We start from the raw sequence: 18,068 nt of genomic DNA on the forward strand, positions 1-18,068 counted from the left end.
AATCTTTTTTATTTCTTAAATGTAAAACTTAATTGAAATATATATTGGTACAATTTTATATTGCAATAAATACCTTAATGTCCTAAATGACAAATATAATGGCAAATGTTTCGTTTCATAACATTCTAAGAAGGCTTCAAATAAAAATAACAATTTCAGTTCTCAAAAGCGTTTGGGCGTCTTTTGTCAAAACAATACTATGTCTTGTAAAAGGAAACAGAATATTATCGGAAGGCACCATTTACTGCGCATTAATAACATATTAAAATTTTGCTTCCTCAAGGGGGCGCTTGATGGCTCAACAATCGTAGCTGTGCTCAAATATTAAGACGTTTTACGTTACTTAGAACAAACTTGTGTGCTAAAACTTTTGTTTTATCTGATAAATAATTTATAATGTACACCGATATCTGGAGCATCAATCTATGTAAAATTATATACTAAAAAACGTATCCTTTCATCAAAAACGACTGATTTTTATTAAAGGGATAGTTCACCCATACACTCTAATTTTGTCATTAATTACTTAAATTACTCGTTTCAAACCCGTAAGACCTTGGATCCTCTTCGGAACACAAATTAAGATATTTCTGATGGGATCCGAGAACTGTCTGACCCTGGATATAAATTGAGCTTTGCATTGTAAGGTCATTAATAAAACGACTGTGAAAAGTAGCAAAACCCACGTGGCATAGCTATTCTCTCAGCAGTAGTATGAATAAATATTTACACCAGAATAATGATTTTGAGACGTTGAAAAGCTACTAAAACACACAGTGAATAATTTAAATTAAACTGTTAATTTGTATCGTCTCATACCTGACCAATCAGATAGAACATCCGGGCCACTACGCCCCGCTTCATTTTTCCGCTCTAGTTTCGTTTTCTTTCGCTGTGGCGGGAGTTTAGAACAGCGCACGAGAGGGAACGGTCTCCACGGTAACCATCTAAGCCGGAAGTGCTGGGCTCACTCGTAAGCAACAACAACAGATAAAAACAAATGAAATCGACTCTCTATTCAGTTAATATAAACAAGCATCAAGCCTCAGCCTCAGCGTGTGACGAAAATGCAAAGGTGTTGTCAATGAGATTCACCGACGTCAAGTAACGTTACCGGTGAGTTTCTGTCTTATGCACTGATTTAAATTTCCATGTAAATAAATATATATAAATATATTGCAGGTCTTTTACCTGGCCAAAAACATGTAAATGTTATTCAATTACGATTTAGCCAAAATAAAGGTTTAAGAATACTTTGTTTTCTATCTATCTATCTATCTATCTATCTGTCTGTCTGTCTGTCTGTCTGTCTGTCTATCTATCTATCTATCTATCTATCTATCTATCTATCTATCTATATGTTTCCTATCTGTCCGTCTGTCTGTCTATTCCCTGTCTGTCCGTCTCTCTCTTTCGCACCCTCCCTCCCTCCCCCTTCTCTCTCTCTCTCTCTCTCTCTCTTGTCTCTCTCTCTTGTCTTTCTCCTTCTCAGTAATGTCCAGGTCAGTGATCTGTCCCTTGAGTGCAGGGGCCACGGCTCCGGAGTCTCTCTCCGTCTTACAGCAGCGTCTTCAGACAGCGGAGCAGCAGACGGAGGAGTTAGTGAGGAGTCTGGGCTCTGTGGGAGCGTCTGCAGATCAGCTGCTCGTCACCTCTTCAGACGGGAGCTCCTCTAAGCGTCCCATCAGTCCTGTGAACATCCACCGGGCCCTGAGTGCCGCAGGAGAGGGTTTGCTGTGGAGACAGTGTGAAACGCTGGTCGCTCGTGTGTGCAGATTAGAAAGTGTTTTGCACGCTCTGAAACTCACCACCTTCCGTCTGGAGACGGACAGACAGCTCAATCCATCCAACATGGGTCCGTTTTCAGTGGTGCATGTGAATCTAAATGTGAATTATGCATCACAGCAGTATGATAAAAGGATATTTGAGATGTGCAATACATTACATTTAACAGTGTTATTAAATTAAATGACTTTAGAAGAGCATTAGATGACAATAGAGGATGCACAATACAATGTCCAATAAAAAAAAAAAAATGTTTTATATATATATATATATATATATATATATATATATATATATATATATATATATATATATGCTGATAAGTATTGTGGTACAAATATAACATCCCTGTTATTTTTTATCTCTTTAAAAACGTTTTGCTGTTACTTAGTTAGCTTTGAAGGTTTATTAAACTTTATTATAAAGGTTTATTAAACATTTCAGAAATGGATTTTATATCACAATAAATACCTTTAGTAACAATTTTACTGTTCGAGATGTGAGCAAAAGCTAACAAATTGTTTCAAAACTTTCCAAAACCTACTTTTATAATGTAAAAAGAGTATAATCCCTTTTTTTAGTATTTTTTATATGTATATATATATATATATATATATATATATATATATATATATATATATATATATATATATATATATATATTAGAATAGTTATAGTATAGTTAACAACTAGCTGTATATAAAAACAATGAAAAGTCTATGCAATGTCCCCATTAGGATGACTAAGCCAACTTGTGTGTTTTAGACTCATTTTGTCAGCGAGCATCTGTGGGAGCAGTTTCTCTCTGTGTGTAGTGCATCTGCAGGAGAGGTTAACCACACTGCAGGAGCAGCACGAGGAGGAGCAGCGCTCTTCACGGCGGGAGGTGCTGCAGTTACAGGATGAGCTGCAGCAGGCCTGTGAGCAGAGACAGGAGGCGGAGCGGGAGGTGCTCAGACTCAGGGAGGCGCTGGAGAACACCACCTCTGCTCAAGTAAAACAGCTTATGGGCTCATGTTAATTAAGAGACTGCATGAAATGTTTGTGTGTAAAAATTTATAAATGAACCCATTCAGTTTTCAGGTGAAATGGTAACTAGTATTTATTTATATTTTTAAATTAATATGTAAACATCACATTTTAAGCAGTGTTTTTAGTGTCATGTATATGCTATTATAGTTTTACTAATTAATTCTTAATTAATTAATTAATTAATTATTAATTAATTATTTTTAAATTCATTTATATTTTATTTTTACATTTACATTTACATTTACATTTTTACACTTTTTGTTATTCTGTTATGTGCATTTGCCATTTCTTTCCCTAAATATTTTAATATTAGTTTTTATTTTTATTTTATTTCAGTTAGTAATTTTAGAACTACAAGGTAATATTAAAAAAGTTTTTTTTTTATTTTCACTTAATCAGCCTAATTTCACTTTCAGATTTTTTTTTTTATTTAATTAACAGAAATGTTTTATGATAAAAACAATTTTCAAATCGAGTGTATTTTAATGTTTTTCCCAGTTAAAACAATGAATCTTTATAATGTCATAAGTAAAACAGCTATTTCTATATCAATTGATAGTTCTTGACCTCTGAAACTGTTCGCAGAAGGCGCAGGAGACCACAGCACTCTTGGAGGCTGAGCAATCCCACAATGCACTGCTGCGGAGAGTGGAGGAGATGGAGAGAGTGGTGGAGAGGGAGAGACGAGAGGTAAATCATATGTCTTGTTCAGAAGAGGCTGCTTCTAAATGATCAGACCTTCACCTGATGGATGATAATCCGGGCCAAAAACAAATCAAGACATTTAAAAAAAAGAGGCTAATTTAGGCTTTCTGCCCACTGTTTGCTGGTGTCTTGTCAGGTGGAGGTTCTTCAAGCAGACTGTCACTCCTTACGTACTGATGGACAGGCAAACAGAGCAGAGCTAAAGAAGAGGGAGGAGCAAATTCTGGGCCTGGAAAGAGAGTGTCGTGAGCTTCGAGAACAATCCGGTCAGAAACACTGAATTATGGGACATTTTAAACTATGTCTATGATACAGCACGTCTGTTGGTAGTGAAATGAAAGTGTTTTGTTTCCTCTCAGGAGTGAAAGAGACTCTGATTTCACAGCTGAACAAAGAGATGAAGGTACGAGAACATGTGAGGGGGACACTGACAGCGGGAATGAGACGTCTCATGATGTTTGTGTGTGTTTAGAGTGTAAAGACGGCTCTGCAGAAACAGCAGCAGGAGAACAGCAGACTCATCAGAGACGGACGAGACCTCAGAGCAGCTGCAGATCAAGTCCAGGTACACATACACACACTCACATTGCATCGACGAAATGGTTTATATAATGTCCAAACTGCATTTTCTATCATCATACACCAACCCTAAACCTAACCTACCCCTTACAGAAGGACAAGGATTTTCAGATATTTGCCATCTTTGTGGGGACATTTTGTTCCCGTATTGTAGGGTTTACTAGGACCAAACACACACACATACACACACTCCATCATCATCTATTTAGCATTATATAATTATATTAGCTCAACAAACCCAAAATACTGCCATTGTACAAATTTGTATTAGAGCAATGGATCCTAATTTTGTTTGGTCACATCTCTGTTTGAAAGTGGTGCTTACCCCACTATAATCTAATTGTCTTGAAAATATTATAATATATATTCTAATACAAGAGGGGACAAGAGAGAGGAATTAAATGAATGCAATAAAAGGAATTAAATTGTAGGTTTGAAAAATGTATGTGAAAGGAAAAAAAAACATTAATATCCTGCAGTTTCTCTAAGATTTTAGTTTTTTCTGACAAATTATGAAAAAATGTTTTGTTGACAAATTCAAAGAAAGACAATTAAAACAGCATATGTTCTTTCAGTTTGTAGTGTTTTGAATAATAAAACATGGGAAGATACTTCACTGGAAGAGAAACTTTTCAGCACTGTTTTTAGTTTTTGCTTTCTTTCTGTGTTGCAAAAAATTTACATAACATATTTTAATTATTTATTGTATATTATACAATATTGTTGTATAAAAATGTTGTTTTGCAATATTATCAGTTATTAAATAAAACAGAATCAACTGAAATGGCTTAGATTGTTCTGTTTATTATTATTTTTTTGTTTATTTTCTGTTGCAAATATTTACATTTTTATAATTTGTAAAAAATGCTTTTTAATTATTAAAAAAATTGGGTTTTACAATATTCTCAAATAAATGAATAAATAAAAACTGCAATATTAATAAAAGAATAAATCGCCCCCAAAAAAAGAAGAAAATAAATTCCTTTCATATGCAAACCCATATGACTTTATCATCTGTGAAACTCAAGGAGGGATGAAAGGATGGTAATTGTAACCGTCAGGTTCCAAAAGCATATAAAAGTACTACTGTATAGTAATCTATATCATTCATTTGTTCTATAACCATTCAAGTAATACGTATGTGTGAAATTCAGACCGTTATTCATCTGGCTCATATGTATCCGTCTATCCAATCCAGATTTGTTTAGCCAAAAAGCATCATAAACTTTGCTCTTCTGATGTAAAAATGTGTGTGCTTGTTATGAATGAGGTTTATTGTAAGAAGTTCACCTCTTTCTTTCTCTCAGGTGTTGAATGAAGAGTTAGAGGGTTCAGTGTTCAGAGCTGAGCAGCGCACTTCATTCATTAACACTGGAAAACACCCGATTACAGACAGAACAGCACTGCAAAATTAAGGTATTTCTATTAGGTTTCAGTTTTAATATCATTTGATAGCGAGAAAACAATTGTTGGAATTGGCAAGGTGTCATAAGAAAGAAAATAAGAATAATAGTAAAAGTTAAACAGAAGCAGAGCAAATTAGCACTAATTAAACAAGTGATTCAGAAAATAATGATAGAGACAGTATTGCTGGGAATGTGTTGTTTGTTCAGGCGGAGCGAGATCGTGTGTCTAAACACCTTCAGGAGCAGGATCTGCTTTTAGACACAGCCAGAAGGAACATCCAGGCTGAACTACAGGGCACCATATCAGAGAAACTCTCCCTGCAGAAAGAGCTGTGAGATACACACACACGTTCACTTCTAGAAGTCATTCACAGCGGGGGATCACGACCCACAGCAGGAAAAAGACAAACACTTCCTGTGTCTTTTGTTGCTGACACCAAACGCACCGTATTTTGACTCAAATTCATCTTTGACTCAAATTCACTTTTTTAGATTTAGGCTGATGGCAACGTGTTGCATGATCCTTGAAAACCAAAAGTAGGCAACATAAAAGAAAATATGAGTGTAAATCACAGTTCTGTCATCAGGTCCTGTGAATGAGATCAGGATTGTAATGTTTGTGATGGTCAGCTCTCTTAATTTCTCTCAAAGGGAGGCTCTGAAAGCGGATCATGCCAAACTGCAGCAGAGTTCCACCGTTGCCCAGGAGACAGCTGTCAATCATCAGCAGCTGCTGGAACGCACCATTCAGAGGCTTCAGGGGGAGCTCAGCTGCGCCATGAAACATGATCAGATAAAGACTGAGGTCAGCTCAAAGTGCTTTTATGAGTTCAAAGAAAAGGACTAAAAACAGATAAACAGAAATTCTGACCGGATGAATCGCATTTTAAACTTTTTTTTAATTTTTATTATTATTATTATTAGTAGTAGTAGAAGTAAAAATATTATATTATATTATATTATACATGTAATTATATATATATATATATATATATATATATATATATATATATATATATATATATATATATATATATATATATATTATATAATGTATTATAATTGCTAGCATGCTTATAATAATAAAATATTGTTTTAAAAAAGTAATATAATTATTAATTGAAATAATTACAGTGACAATAACAAATGTAATAATAATACAAAATTATATTAAATTATACAGAATTTTATATTTAATATACATATTTATATATAATGTTTTATTAATATGATATGTATTTATAAGATATAATATAAACATATTTATAATTAATATACATATGCATATTATACAGTGTATTATAATTATTAGCGTGATTAATTTGATAATACAATTATAGTATTAAAATGTTATTACAATGATAATACAATATTCTATTTATTATACATTATTCACACACACACACACACACACACATTACATAATGTATTGTAATAATTAATATTACTAATTAATTATGTTAATGTATTATTTTTATTCATAATTTCTTTTTTTATCAAAAGCTGCCATTTTAGCAAAGCAATACAGCATCAAATGGTTGTGCACTTTAACAGCTCTTAAAGAAATAGTTCACACTAAAATGTTGTCATCTTTTACTCACCAAAGCTGTATACGTTTCTTTCTTATGTTGAACACAGAAGAAGATGTTTTTAAAGAACCGAAAATTTGCTGGTCCCCATTGACTTCCAAAGTAGGTAAAGCAATACTATGGAAGTCAATGAGGAGCATAAACTGTTTGATTATGACAGGAGAGTGAGTAAATGGTGACAAAAACACTTTTAGGTGAACTCTCCCTTCAACCATCTGTGGCCTATTGCTTTAATGAACTCTTTATTTCCAAATCTCAGATGAACTCTGCAGTCATTTCACTGGAAAAGGAGAAGAACAGTCTGGAAACACAGCTATCGGAGATCAAGGTACTGTACTGCTGACCAAATATGAGGTCACTTTCAGTCTTTCTCTAGTGCCTTCAGGAGGTCAGAATTTTTCAATGAATTTAATTTCTTCTCCTGCATTTGCTGGATATAAAATGGAGCTCATTTCACAGGCTACATCGAATCCACTACAACAGTTACCATAAACATCCTCTTCTTCCCTGTGATTGACAGGTGGAGTTGACCGTGGTGAACTCAGCCCTGCAGAAACAGAAGGAGGAGAACAAGGAGCTGATGGAGAGCCTGGCAGCCTTGGAGCATCAGCAGGTTTGAGATCAGAAGATCAGATGCACGTCAAAGGAAAGAGCGCTTGTTAGTCTCTCTCTCTCTCAGGTAACTCATCGTCAGGTGGAACAGATGCTCTGGGACTTGACAGACAGCAAGAACCAACTGGCCTACGAGAAGGGCAAGTTGCAGGTCTGTTTCACACAGACGCATACGTTTTGTGTGTGTATGGTTTTATTGCACACATTTTGCACAGTGTGACATAAAACGATGCTTGAACAGTCATATGATAAACACACAAAGTGTATGTCTGAAACACACACCAGGCTTCAAATAAACAGGCTGTGCGTGTGTGTGTGTGTGTATACACAGGCGCGAGTGCAGCAGATGGCCGCTGACCTGAAGTCATTGAAAGCAGAATGTACTGGACACTGTCAGAGCAACACTTCACTGCAGAACAGTTATACACAGGTAAACACACACAACAAGCTCTGTGCCACTCAGGTGTGTCAAACTGAACTGCATGAATGCAGAAAAGCAACTGATAAAAGCTGCTAAGAATCCTCAGACTGTTTATTGATTAAAAGGCTCATATCCTGAGGAAGCAGATAGACAGACTTCTTCTGAGATCAAATAGTTTGCTGCATTTCTGCCCCAGTCCAAAAGTACAGCCTTTTATAAATAAACTAAATTATAAATATACTAAGCAACAAAAAGACTTCATTTGGAAATCACAAGTTTTCTGTATTGCCCAAGCCTTTATTACAGTTATGGCTGATACCTGACAAGCCCATAATTATTCTCTTGATATGACTTTAAATTAGATTCAATTAAGAAAACACAAAAAACTCAAATCAGTCGTTTTAAATGCTACATGTGCATGTTAATCATCACAGCATTATAATGTACAGCATGAAAATGAATATTTATTTAGAAGTTACATTTAACTGTGTTATTAAATTATTTGTAATATCGATAATATCTGGCATTAGCTGACATGGTACCATTATAACTTGCATCCTTCGATTCTAGGCATTAGAAAGCAAAACATATGACAATATTTAACATCCATTCTGTTTAGAATTTTAGCCTGCCGAGTCACAACAAAGAAATAAAAGCAGAACGGAGGATATGTGCATCACATTTCAGTTAAACTTTAAGGACTTAAAGAATAAATATGAATATAAATAATGACCCCCTTCAACAAGTCAACTACTGAATATTTCACGCTCTTTCTGCCTCGTTCTCAGGCGCAGAGGGAAAATCAGACATTAAAAGAGCAACTCTTCACACTACAGCAACAGCACAGAGACACGGTGAGGGGTTCAACGAAAGACAACTCAAACCTAAGAGCTGAATTAACAAAAGTTCAAAGGTTTTGATGTTTTTGTGCATAACAGAATGAAGTAGCTCAAACTCTGGAGAAGGTCCTGTCGTCCCACGCTCGTCTGCAGCAGAACACGCAAACCCTGCATGCAGAGCTGAGAGAAAGAGCACAGGAACTACACACACTCAGGAGAGAGAGGTGTGTGTGCGAGACTAAGAGGACACACTTCTGATTAGAGGAAAAGGGTCATTGCAACTTAAAGGGGTACTCATTTTTTAGGTTGCACTGGTAGATCTCTTTGACTTGTGGGATGGATGTAGCATTAGTTCCCAATCCCATTGCAGAAGTGCTGTATACACAGTCAGCCCAAAAATGTACATTTGCTGAAAATTCGAGTTCATCCAAGATACAGTTTCATCATAGCAGATCTGGAGAAATTTAGCATTACATCACTTGTTCACCAATGGATGCTCTCTCTGCAGTGAATGGGTGCCGTCTGAATGAGAGTCCAAACAGCTGATAAAAACATCACAATAATCCACAAGAGCTTCACACCACTCCAGTCCAGCAGTTAACATCCTGTGAAGCTAAAATTTGTTTATAGGAAATAAATAGACACTACACAACTCAAATAACAATTATGAGAGTGCTTAAATATTTGCTAGTTTCTGGAGAACGTCTTGCCCCATAGACTTCCATGATAAGTGCATAACTGTAAACTTGGTCTTTGTATAAGTCAGTGATTGTTTGCAGTCATCTGCATTCCTGTGTGTTGTGTGTTTTTCAGACTGCAGGCTATGAAAGAGATTCAGAGGCTTGAAGCTGAAGTAGAGAATCTTGACGCAAGGAACAACGAAAAGGTTTATTGCACACAAACACTCTGATGACCAAATAGACAAAAGATGAGATCGAGGAGATTAACTGTTCACATGCTCACATTTTTGAAGGTTGAAGCTTTGCAAAAAGCACTTGATGAAGCTCAGCTGGACAACAGGAAACTATCCCAGAGTTTAGAGCAGGCCTTACAGGAAAACCACAATGCACAAGACAAATTAAACGCCCTCAGCGAGAGGTGAGGGAATGTGATTTGATGGTTTATGTCCTCCATGTTTTCTCAAGTTTACATCATACATGACTGCACCAGCAGGGAGGCGGAGCTTAAAGAGGCGAGGGCAGAGATTCGCCGATTGACAGAACTTGTAAATTCACACAAGAGCTTGCTCAAAAGGGAAAAAGACTCTGGGAGAATGTCAGCACAGAGGGTAATGTTAAACAAATGATGTATTTTGGTCATTTTGTAAATTAATTAGGTATGTCCTGCTAGATAGATTTTAATGTACAGCATTTACAAGTATATCTAAATGCTTTATAAATACATTTGAATTTGATTCAGTTTTTACTTTTGATTCCCGTTTTCTATATAGCTGAAGAAGGCGCTGAATGATGCATCGTCAAAGTCAGGTGACCTCTCACGAGCCAATCAGGAGCTTGGAGAGAAGGTGTCTGAGCTGGAGAAGCTTATATCTCATCTGAAGTCTCAACTGAATCAGTATCTGGGCAACAGAACACCACTGAATCACTCTCTGCGAATCAAAGTGTGTCATTTTACTGGATACAGGCTTTCTCACTGTGGTAATAACATCCCAGAATGAGTTTTTACATCGTCTTTGCCTTCCTAACAGGATTTGGAAGCAGAAATTAAAAGTCTTGAAGAAGCGAAGGATGAATATAAGAGAAGGAGTTATGAACAGGTACACGCTTAAACCTGTTTATATACAAAAAAGTGAAAGTGGCCTCTTTAAAGGTTATGCTAAATCAGAAATGTTCAAGATCTAATAGCTGATAGACTACTCCAACAGACTACTCTTTCTTAACCCAATATAGATTTATGTATGCTATTTCATACATGACTTTCTAAGGCCTCAACATAATTTACATAACTCATCTTCTCCCAAAAAAACTTTTTACTGCATGTCTTCTGCCCCCTTGTGGATTATCCATGCAAATTAACTAGTAGAAAAGTTTGCAATATCATTTGTAAATGAGCTGCAATACGTTATTTGCTCGTTAAAGCAATGGAAAAATAAAAATAATTTCATTATTTCTATAAAAAAGTGTTGTATATGCTGTATATGAGGTAATACTTTTTAATAATGTATTTAATAGTGTATTATGTTGAGCACATCAGTGAATTTATATTGAAATTTACTTAGCTATGTTTAGAGTGCTTTTCCAATCTTTATAGTCTTTATGTTATATTATGTAATTATTATTACAAATTACATATTATTAAATATACATATTCCTTGCAAAATAAAATACATTTAAGTCTTATGCATAATAAAAGGAACAGATTTATTAAAAAATGTATTTTAGAATTTTTGTATTTGAGAATTTTTGTCTAGTGTACATCTGAAATGTCTTTTAAAAGCTTTAGTTAATTGTATACTTTGTATAATTTATTCAGAGATTCCCATGAAAATAGCCTTAATGCTGGCATGGCATTACAAAATTTAATAAATAAATATTAAAAGGAACATTTCTCATCCAACTTGATTTGAAGTTTAACCATAATAGTCTTGAAAAGTATTGTTGAAGGCAGAACAATTAGTACACAATCACTGCTTGAGCAGCTTAATTATTATTTTTTTCTAAATTGACCCTTAGAAGCACTGCTGATAAAAATATTAGAACTAAAACCAAAGACTAAATCTAAAGATGATATCTCCGAGTGTGTTCTGTGTGTGTTTCAGTCTCAGTCTTTGCTGCAGCTGCGTTCAGAGATGCTTTCTCTCCAGTCTGAGCTGCAGTGTCTGTCCTCCAGTCAGCAGGGGGAGCTACAGGCCGAAAGAGATCTCAATCACACGCTACAGGAGAAATGTCGGGTCAGCGCTCTCTTGTTCACCTTTACTCTGTGGAGCTGTCCTAAATGTTGACCTCAGCCCTGATAGTTCATGTGCAATTACATCAGGAACTTCCTTTTCTGTCCATGTCCATTTCTTTCTTAGCTTGTGTGCTTTGGGATTCTCTTTCCATATCTCTTTTTTCCCTTCCTCTGTATCTTGCAGTATCAGCAAGCTAGAGTTCCCTTCATCTTCCTGTCTGTTAGGCCCTTCAGGGCATCAATACTGCAAGACCAGTAGAAAGTGCTGGAGAATTGGCATTATGTAAATGAATAATCAGGGGGATTATGCTGAATGCTGGTGTTATGTGTGTGCAGCAGCTGGAAGAGAGTTTGAAACGGCTCCAGGACGAGAGGGATGAGGCAGAAGTGAGACTCAGGGAAGTTTGTCTGGAGTCACAGCAGGTAAACAAACCCCAACAGCGTCCGTTTATACATGAGGAATTATAATAGAGACGATGACAGAATTTTAATCGTCGCTTTTAAACTGAGTCTAAATGCTGTTGTGTTTCCAATGATCGTGTCTCTTGTTCCAACATTGTGAAATTGATGCTGGAAACCGTGTCAGATTTTAGGTTGCCTCCTCCTTCTCTGATCACAGCCAGTGTTGAAATCATGCAAGCTCTCCAGAGGATGCCTCTCATTTTCGCCTTTGATTTGATTCCTTCGTTTCCATCCCACTTCTCTGTTCCTCAGATCACAGAGAGCATGGATGAGGACCACAGAGGGCTCTGCTCTAAATCTGAGAGCTTTAATGGCCAGACAGAAGCACAGAAACGTACAGAGAGCTTGAGCAGTACGGGAAAAGACACCACACGGTCCACTCCAGCTCAGGTAGCACATGAGCATACAAATCATGAACATACTTTATACTGTACTCGTTCGAAATCCATTAAAAAGGCTCCTAAAAATTCAATGATTAATTGTACAGAAGAATTTTAACTTAAGAAAATACATGTTCAAATACTTTTTAAAAAAAATGGAATTTAAAAGACTTATTTATTTGATCCATTTGACAATTTTTCTAAATAAATATATTTTAAGGGATTTTATACTCTTATTCAGCACGGATTCGTTAATTTAATCAAAATTTGTTACTAAAGATTTGTCTTGGTTTCCACAAAAATATTAAGCAACACAACTGTTTTTAACGTTGAGAAAATCAGTATATTAGAATGAGTTCTGAAGGATCATGTGACAATGAAGACTGGAGTAATGATGCTGGAAATTTTACTGTATTTTTATCCAATAAAATCTTTCAATTTTTATTTTTTTATATATATATATATATATATATATATATATATATATATATATATATATATATATATATATATATATAAATGTTTTCCCCATAAAATTCTAGTTTATAATATAGATATAGATATATGTTTGACGAAAGTGTCTATTTTTACATTTAGTCATTTAGCAGATTCATTCAGCTTGTTCTCAATGACATCTGTGGTCTTTCTTTGTGTTTTTATTTCTGACCTGAAGGCTGTTCTCTGTTTTTAGACTCATGTTTGCTTTTTTGACCCTAAACTGGAGCCCTGGGCCTCATCACTACAGCGCTGGGAGATCAAGAAAGAGCTGGGACGCGTCGCCGGCAGTTACAAACCCACAAGACACGTACGTGCGCTGACCACCTGATAACAGCATCCATGGAGAAGCGCATCACAAACTCATAGATCATGCATGTAATCGGCTTGAAAAGATTCAGTTATCTACACTACTGTAGGTGTGTTTGTATGCAAGTACATATCAAGCATATTCAGAACATGTATTTCATTGCTTGAAACTAAAAAGTGCACTAGCAAAAACACTGTGTGTGTGTGTGTGTGTGTGTAGAAAGACTGACCTCATAAAATAAAGTGGAAACAGAGATGCACTTTATGACCACGTGCCCTAATTACTCACAAATTACTCATGTTAAACATGTTTGTTCCCTGCAGCCCGCAACAAAGTTATTCAGTTGCAATAAAATAAGGTCAAACTCTTACACCTACAAAATGAAACTCCAGAAAGTACAAATATGACTGCAAGGGAGGTGAGGTCTTGCTGGAAGAAAGGGACAACCTCTACTTGTCTGTACATTACGTTATTGTATTTATATTAATTGTTTTTACGGTGTATCTTTTTTTTTTATTGGTATATCTTTTTTCGTCATGTCAATAAAGCTATTTTGCGATATAATAGAATTATTTTTCATTTTATTTTTATTTATTATCACCATTCTGTGACATGTACATTTTGCTTAATAAAGTTGATCCAATATCCCCAAAAATAAAAAATAAAAATAAAAAAATACAAATTATTGTGTGTGTGTGTATATAATGAATAATTTTAATAAATTATTATTAAATATTAGCATATAAATATTATTAATTACATTATGGGTTTTAAAATATATTGTGAAGGGAATTCATTAATTCATTACTCAAAATTTTAGTTTTTGTGTCCAGGAACTGAACAGTTACCGTCTCCTCCTAAACTCCGCCCACCAGTGATATGTCAGCCAACCAGAACACGTAAAAAGCCAGCGCTTGTACTTTGGCTTACAACTCCTCTGTTTGTTATTTGTGGTTTACAGAGGCTAGTGCTGTTAGAGCTGTTATTTCTCAATGCACAAATCTGCTATATGTCACGTAAAAAAAATAAAAAATAAAATTGCAGCACTTATTTAAGCCTATGTGTAACAGAACTGTAAAAAAAAAAATCAAAAGAACAGAGCGCTGTAAACACTGTGGTCTGTCGTCTCTGTGTCTCCTTCTATCGGCGGTATGGAGTAACTGCCACTACAAATGTTTCGTTTTTTTTTCATATTTTACCTCGTCTCGTGCCCCCGCAGACAGGGAGAGAGCACGCGCGCTCACGCCTCCTCCTCGGCCCTCCTGCGCTCGAGGCTCCAGCGCTGCCACGTAATCTCGCACGAGCACCCGCTCACTCACTCAAAACCTCCGGGAACCGAGACAGCGACTGCGGAAGATTAGAAAAACAGTGCACGAAAGCCCTCCGGCGGGTGTAGCGGAGCGCAGACTGAAGCGGTAAGCGAAAAGTGCGTGGAAGTGTCCCCACGCGCGCGGCGCGAGCGCACAAGACGCATTCCATATTTAGCGCGAGCGCAAGCAACAGGGCGATCCATGTGTATGAAGTGCAGCCGGATAGTTTTCAAGTCGTTTGCATGCAACAGGTCGTTGATTTGTGGTCGGCAGCAACTCATTTGATTGTAAACACTGGCGCGTCGCAACTTCGATGCAGAAGAGAAAGTGTGCGGCTGTCGCTGTCACGCGCTGGATTTCGAGTATGTTCTGTACTGTATTATCCTGATCTGAGAGCTAGACTGGGACTTTTCTGTTCTCAAAGCCTGTATTAGTGTGTTCTGAGCAGACGTACTGAGGACTGTAACTTTTGTTTTCATGTAGAGAAGTTCAACACAATATATCACACCCACCATGTACAACTGATTCATTATGAATCAACATGAATATACAGTATGACATATCATGTTCGTGTAGTGCTTGGTGCGTTTGGGATGTTGTGTAGTTGTGTTATAGACTGAGTTAAGGTAATCCAATACATTATTAACAAGTTGTCCACCAACAAATCGACTTATATGGTAATGTTTCAAATTAGGACCAGTGTACAGTATATCAGCCAGGTCAAAGATCGAACATACGTGTGTGTCATTGTGAATTAATAAAACATTTCAGTCATAGAGGTTTCTGAATTAAATCACTTTATAGTTTGTGAGCAAATCAACTCATTTGAATTCGTTCTTTTCATTGAATTAGTCAAACAAACTGGCCTGAAGATTATTTAGTCCAGGAATCAGAAATGAAACTCTGTATGAGTTCAAGAATCTGCAGATATTTTGTGAGTAGATTTTGAACAATAATGAACTATTTATATTTTATTTTTATTTATTTGAGCATTTCATATCAGAGTTTACATCTCATTTGTACATATTAAATTGTTCCTAAATTGTATTATATATGTATTAGCATATATATTTATGTCTAGACATCAGTATTTTAGTCACTGATGGACTTCTAGTTAAGTGAACAGACTTACTTGGAGATATATAAAAACACTCTGAAGTAAGAAATGACATATCAGCAGATCTGGTTTTGTTCATAAAAGTGTTTAATTGAACTGTGTTAGGGTCACCCCTCCCCCCCCCAAGTGAGTAGTTCATTATGGGACATGCACAAAATCTTAAGATTCCGGATACAACACCCAGTTCCTGTTTGTCTGGGTGGGAATTGTGTCCGAGGCTGCTGTTCTGCTTCGTTCTGTATGTGTGTGCGCTGCTGCATTTCCACATTCAGATTTCTTACTGCTGGCCTTTGCTCAGTTGCCATGACTACGGGTGGGAAAAAAACTTACTAAAGGTGTGAAGCCACAGATATGGAGCAATATTTCATATTATTTTGTGGGGACAGTATTCTAAAGTGTGACGTTGTACTCAATGTGAAACATGTTTCTATTATTATACATACACAGTTTACATAACATACTTTAAAACTGATTCGTTCACACTTCAGGTCATGTAATAGAAAAAAATATATAATTTATTAATAATATGCTCATATGATAATTTATTAGTAGAGTTTTAATATTCTTAATATACACACCTGGTATCCTCCTTATCAAAATATTAACTTGCTGTGCCTCTGAAACAACTTTTCTGCTGACTTCACAATCCAGTTATTGGATAAAATTAAGTTATTTTACTAATTATTATGGATGTATAATTAATATGATGTATTTAAAAATTTATTTGTTACAGTGCAGCAGCATTCAACAGATAAAAGTCATCAAAAAATGTATCAGTTATTAATAATATATAAATATGATAATTATTAAAAGTATATGTTAATTCTTTTTTTATATACATTCCTGGTAGTGTTGTGCAGAATTCATAAGCACACATTATTACAAAAAAATATAATTGGAATCTAATCAAATTTTACCCTATTTTTTTTCTCATTAACTATTCTGTCTCTCTTAAAAATATGACGACCACAAAAAGCATCTAAAAATAAAATTTTTTGCTACTTAGCCATTAAATACTTTATAAGTACATTGATACAACTTTACAAATGTTTATTTATGTGCTTCAGTTAAAATACTAATAATAATAATTCGTAAATTGCTTGTGTTTTCACAGGAACGTGCATTTTGGTTTTTCATCTGGGATCGCCGGTGACCCGCTGTGTGGAAACACACTGAGCCATGCGGCAGTTGAAGGGCAAGCCCAAGAAGGAGTCTTGGAAGGACAAAAAGGAGCGCAAGCAGGCCATGCAGGAGGCACGGGAGCAGGTGACGACGGTCGTTCTCCCGACGCTCGTCGTGCTCGTGCTGCTCATCGTCCTCTTCGTCTACGTGGCCACAAGACCTGGAGCCATCGAGTAAAGAGACTCCAAACAGCCAAATCTCCCTGGTCCTCGTCTTTCTCTTTCATTTACCCTCGTTCCTTCCCAATGAATGAACTACACACAATCATAAGGATGGATGGATTGATAAAGGAATGGGTTTCAGTGCCATTTTTGGAGTGTGTTAAAGAAGGAGTCTTCCGTTTGGGCTTCTGACAGCGCGCCTCTCCCAGCCACCAGCATTCGTGTCTGTGGCGGCCATGTTGGCTCCAAGTGCATTCACAGGGTTCTAGTTTCACGCCAAAGCACCTGAGACACAGCAGACTTGGACTGACCCAGGAAGCGGGCCAGATCTGATGCCTCTGTGCTCAGTACAAATGAGAAGTGACTGTAGTATTGCATATGTCTGTAGCATGCAAGCTTATACACACACACACACAGTTTCACAAATGAACACTGATGGGATTAATGACTGAAGAGAATGTTACCCAGAATGTATTTTTCTGAATGCTCTACCGAATGCCTCTTAACAAGCAGTTGCTGATGTTTGTGGTTGAAGCGTGTGTGTGTGTGTGTGAGCAGATGCACCATGGGGTGCATGTTTTTATAATACATCTGTGATATACAATCCCGGCGGAAAACATGCTCTTATTTTAAAATGTATTCCAGCAGGACTTGGATCTGAAAATGTGCCTTAACTTTTAATGACGTAACAGCGTTTGAAGTGTTAATAAAGATATAGGAAGCCATGCTGACTGCTTTAAGTATGGTTTTAATAAGACTCTGTGTTTAGATCT

General features: G+C 36.2%; 1 protein-coding gene across 1 annotated transcript; it reads left to right on the plus strand.

The window, feature by feature from the left end:
• The first annotated feature begins 325 nt into the window (after positions 1-325).
• Positions 326-14,170, plus strand: LOC113075613 (coiled-coil domain-containing protein 150-like). Its single transcript, XM_026248296.1, is given in 26 exon segments — positions 326-1,116; positions 1,493-1,855; positions 2,601-2,779; positions 3,403-3,507; positions 3,659-3,788; positions 3,882-3,925; positions 3,995-4,087; positions 5,409-5,429; positions 5,431-5,517; positions 5,715-5,839; positions 6,159-6,312; positions 7,356-7,424; positions 7,617-7,709; positions 7,776-7,859; positions 8,040-8,138; positions 8,918-8,983; positions 9,068-9,192; positions 9,782-9,854; positions 9,942-10,066; positions 10,139-10,256; positions 10,419-10,589; positions 10,677-10,745; positions 11,748-11,879; positions 12,215-12,301; positions 12,593-12,730; positions 13,412-14,170. Coding segments are annotated over 25 exon segments (2,883 nt in total). The 5' UTR covers positions 326-1,116; positions 1,493-1,494; the 3' UTR covers positions 13,547-14,170.
• The last annotated feature ends 3,898 nt before the right edge of the window (positions 14,171-18,068 follow it).

Source organism: Carassius auratus, unplaced genomic scaffold (genome assembly GCF_003368295.1).
Source record: "Carassius auratus strain Wakin unplaced genomic scaffold, ASM336829v1 scaf_tig00017285, whole genome shotgun sequence".
In the NCBI taxonomy this organism is placed as follows: domain Eukaryota; kingdom Metazoa; phylum Chordata; class Actinopteri; order Cypriniformes; family Cyprinidae; genus Carassius; species Carassius auratus.